The 4,604-nt window shown below is 41.4% G+C and overlaps 1 protein-coding gene across 1 annotated transcript; it reads right to left on the bottom strand.

The window, feature by feature from the left end:
- Nucleotides 1-1,901, bottom strand: LOC148153746 (uncharacterized). The gene has a single exon (XM_088000947.1). The coding sequence runs from the start codon at nucleotides 1,899-1,901 to the stop codon at nucleotides 114-116; it is 1,788 nt and encodes a 595-aa protein (XP_087857073.1). The 3' UTR covers nucleotides 1-113.
- Between the last annotated feature and the right edge of the window lie 2,703 nt (nucleotides 1,902-4,604).

Below are 4,604 nucleotides of genomic sequence, written 5' to 3'. Positions count from 1 at the left end.
TTTGATCTTGACGGAGCGTTTCACCGTTCAGAGGCTGCCACCTCTGGGTTTGGTTCCTGTCCACGGTTCCTCTCTCGCACATCTTTCTCCTTCTCCAAATATCAAAATCATTTCTACTCCTGTTCTTGACTCTCTTCACTCTTTTGTTTTCGTTTTTGTTTCTTGAACCGGAAAGTATTTTGTATTTTTTTCCAAATAGAAATTTTGGATTTCTTCCTTTTACCCTCCTGAATGGTTTCAGTGCCTGGATCGACCAAATCCTCCAGGATGGTTTCTGCAGCGATTTCAGTCTCTTCCGCAGATTCCGGATCTGAGGAAGAGACTGATAAGGTTTCTCCTGATAGATCCTCCTCTGAGGAACCCTCTTGGCTTACAGCTTTGACCAGGCTGACTGGGCTCTGCGTGTTTTCTTCCTCCTGCCCTTGGAGATCTTCCTTCTCACCTCTCAGAGTGTCTTGTACCAGTAGATCTTGTTTTGCTCTTTCCAACTCGTTCACAAAACTCATCTCCTGATATTTTTTTACCTGTTGTTCCAGAGAGGTTACATCGGATTCATACCGGCAGGTTAGCTGCTGGTACAAAGCTTTGACTTTCTCCAGCTCAGCCTGGGCGTCTCTTTCCTTTTCCTTCAGGAGTTGAATCTCTTTTGTCGTGTTTTCAAGGAGGACGGCCACGTCCTCCTCCGATTTCTGCTGATGAGCTTCTCTCTCCTGAATTAGCTGGAGCTCCAGGTTTTCTACTTTCTGGTGCAGTGCAGTAGAAAACCTACGCTGTAACTCACGGATCAGCTTCTCGTTCTGTTCTCTGCTTACAAGAGCCGTTTCCTCCTTCCTTGTCTTCTGCTTGTATGTGTCGAGCTGCTGCTGTAATTCCATAACGTCTGTATTATACTTACTTTTTAGCTCGTCCTTTGACAGGTGAACTCGATCAAGGTCATCTAGCAGCAGCTTCTCCATCTTTTGCATAATTGTGATTTCTCTAGACATTTTTTGGAACATCTCCTCCTTCTCAGCTCTCAGTGTGTCGATGAGCTGCAGGTTCTCATTTGCTCTTTTTGAGTTGGAGTCTTTCTCGTGCTCCACCTGCTGTCGATATGTTTTCACGTCTCTTTCCAATCCAGAAACTTGGCTTTCGTACTGGCAGATGAGATTGTTGTACGAAAGTTTGACCTGGTTCATTTCTTCCTTCAACAGTTTCTCGTTGTCTTGCAGTAGAGCGATCTTCTCTGACATGTCCTGAAACATATGGTCCTTCTCGGCTCTCAGATCCTCCAGAAGCCGTCGTTCCTCAATAAGCTTTGCTTCACAAAGTTTTTGTGTCTCGGCCTCCTGCTTCACCTTAGAAACGTCGGCTTCGTACCTGGAGCGCAGCTCCTTGTAGGAAGTCTGAACTGCGTCCAGTTCTTCTTGGAGGGTCTTGCTTTTCTTTCTCTCAGCCTGTATTTCAGCTACAAAGGATTCCTGGCTGAGGAGGTGGGCCACCTTCAATTCCTCAAAATCTTGTTGCAAGTCCTTCTTCTTCTTGCATTTCACATCGTTGTGAACCTTGGAAGCAATGACCGCAGCGTTAAGGACCGCTGGATCACTGAACTTCTCTACTCTCTCAAGTTCCCTCTTGACCTCTTTGTTCTTGTTAATAAAAGTTTCTTTGAGAGCTTTCTGCCTTTTTAACTGGAGTTTGGTCTCTTCCAGTTCTGCCTCCAGGTGGGCCAGTTTCTGGTTGCCTTCAAAACTTCTGGCTCTCTCCATTTCCAGGAGGGATCGCAGTCGTTGGATTTCCCTGTGAAAGGCATACGGGTCCGCAGGAGGGAACCTGCCTTGGGGGTTTTGCTGGACTCCCCTTCTCGTGGAGTGATGGGGCCCCATCACTCCACTCTGGTATATCGGCGTATGATGAGACATCTTCTCCTAAATACACTAAATCGCTAAAATCGTTGATCGTAAACTACCTGAAAAGAGCTTTGCGAATGTCTGAACGGGTCAGTGATATTGCAAGCAATGAAAGATATGCAGATTTGTGTTTCATACAATTCTGCAGTTGATGACATCACAGACCTCATCGCCTGTGACATCACAGAGTCTTCCTTTGCTTTGACATCATTCCACCAGCAAATATCTCACTCTTTATTCTTGTTTACATTCAAAATGGTCCATGATTCACTTGTTTGTATCCCGTATTTCAGGGGCATCAAACTGATTTCCATTTTGGTCCAGATCAAAAATCTGAATGTTCTTAAAGGGCCAGATCGTATTGATAAAAAACAATTAAATTGTTAAAATATCAATAAATAGGTGTTTCAGCATTCAATAAGTGTTTCTTAAATAACATGATATTGAACATCTTTTCACACCAATCAGTCCATCCAGGATGGTTTTTGTGGTTTTCTGCAATCAACACCACAGATTTTGTGGTGCTAATTTAGAAATATTTGTAAGGAATTTTTACGATATTTGCGCTAATATATGATGTTAAATGTAACCTTTTATTAATTGCTCTATCGCTCAAGTCACTTGAAAGCAAATGTTTTTGGCCAAAAATGTTGATAAACTCAGCAAAATGCAGGGATCTGTTGATTTTTGTGTGAATTTTGCAGTTATTTGTGAAAACCTGGAGAGGCCTATTTCTATAATTTGGAGTCTAGAGGGCCACATAAAAGCTATGGCGGGCCAGATTTGGCCGTCGGACGTCGAGTTTGACACATGCACCATATCTGATAATCTCGAGAACTTTTTTCAATATCTATACATTGGGAAGTAAATTTAGCTTGTTTAGTCAAACATTTATTTTCTTTTGCATAGTGGAAAAAGAGAGTGGGAAAGAAGATTTATAATAAACGCAAACATGAAAAAGTAAAAGATAAAACTATAACTATTAATTTCTAAATTGGTTCGCATGTTTTTAAGGATAAACCAAGCCAGCTAACGTTCATGTTGCTTTAATATCACTCAGCCATGCTGAGTGTAATGTGGCATTCAGGAACAATCCGATTCTTTTATAACGGCTCTATGCCATGAACGGGAGGGCTCAAGTCTCAGTTAGTGAGAGCCGTTTTTTTGTTTTTTATGACTTTACTTGTTTATAATGCTCTGTATGTAGTTTGGCGGATAAAGGAATGCTAGACCCGGCATCATTGCCCGCATATGGAGTCAGCAGTACTGACCTAGCTTCGAAGCTGTTTGTTTTATTTATTTTTATTTTTTACCTCCGAGTGGTGAACTTTATATAATTCATATGTTGATTTCATACACAAAGTAATCCTGCACTTTCCATATACTGAGTCTGTCCACTGAACTTTTTCAGGAGTTACAACAATTTAATCAGCAACCAACATGTAGTGTTTTCCAAGCCGCCTTTAAATGCAACATTAGCGTTTTAAGGGTGCGTTCAGACTGCAGCCTGAAGTACCCAATTCCGATTTTTTTGCCAGGGCCGTTCACACTGCCAGTAAAGGCGACCTGTATGTGTTCTGCAGTGTAAACGGGCAAACGACCTGAAAGTGTCCCGCATGCGCAGTAGAGGGCGCAATAGCGTCAGTGTTCTCAGTGTTCTGCCAACTGCGATAAAAAGAAGAAGTGCTCAGTGTTTGCGGAAGTAAACATGGAGGCTCACGGTGGAGCTTAGCTTACATATTTGAAGTTGTTATCCGGCCGGAGCAACATATTAACAACTTAATCTTCATTATAGTCTGTCATGGTTGTTGTTTTTTTCCCATTTGCGCTTATCAGGACGCAGAATAGTGAGATTTGTTGAGAAACAGTGACGTTCAGTTCGGATGAATGCGACCTGGACGTTAGGTCGCATTTGAATCGGATACGTATCGGATATGGGTCAGATTCGAAAAAGAATCCGACCTGTGCTGTTCACACTGCCATGAAAAGGTTGGATACAGGTCGCATTACGTCAAAAAAATCGGAATTGAGTCACTTCAGGCTGCAGTGTGAACGCACCCTTAAAAATAAAAACATCTATACATAAACTACACCTGACCTCTTTGTGCTACCTATATTTCAGTAGAAAAGCATTTTGGAGAGTGAAAGAGTAATAACTTTGAAATATTGTAAAACCCTGTACAAATACCTTGCTTAGAAGTTACAGATCTGACTTAAGTTACAGATTTCCCTTAAGTCCCTTCATCCAACATGCCCCTTAAGGGACTTAAGGGAAGTCGGTTTGGTTTCTAATTGTAGTAAATATATTTTTTCAGCAGGTTATAATCCTACCTTGCCTGAGAAGACTTTGTATTATTTTCCTGCTGCTGCCTCTGGTCTAATGTCTCCTCCTTACTCCTTGCTTTTTTTGTGACAATAAAATTTCTTCTACATATGTGGAAAGCAAATGAAGTACATATTTCTCACATCTCATGTCTTAGAAGCAGCCTTCAGCTTCTATGCACCACACATTTTCAGAAAACTGCAAAACAGCTGAAACACTGAGTTCCTTTAAAACAAGACTGTTCAGAGTTGCTTTTGATTAGTAGTAACTAGAACATTGATCAACATATTTGATATTTATTTGCTTGATGATTTTGATGATGACTTTGACAAAATGTAGTTGATAAAAGTCTTATGGTTTTACTTTCACTTCGCTTTGAACTGCCTTGTTGC

The sequence above is a fragment of the Poecilia mexicana genome, unplaced genomic scaffold (genome assembly GCF_051168715.1).
Source record: "Poecilia mexicana isolate PSO_F unplaced genomic scaffold, ASM5116871v1 scaffold_19, whole genome shotgun sequence".
In the NCBI taxonomy this organism is placed as follows: domain Eukaryota; kingdom Metazoa; phylum Chordata; class Actinopteri; order Cyprinodontiformes; family Poeciliidae; genus Poecilia; species Poecilia mexicana.
The sequence above is the reverse complement of the archived record's forward strand: the minus strand, read 5'-3'. Positions and strand labels throughout refer to the sequence as shown.

What these genes read in the sequence shown, in the direction of transcription:
- LOC148153746 (XM_088000947.1), bottom strand. Translation starts at nt 1,901, where the DNA reads ATGTCTCATCATACGCCGATATACCAGAGTGGAGTGATGGGGCCCCAT.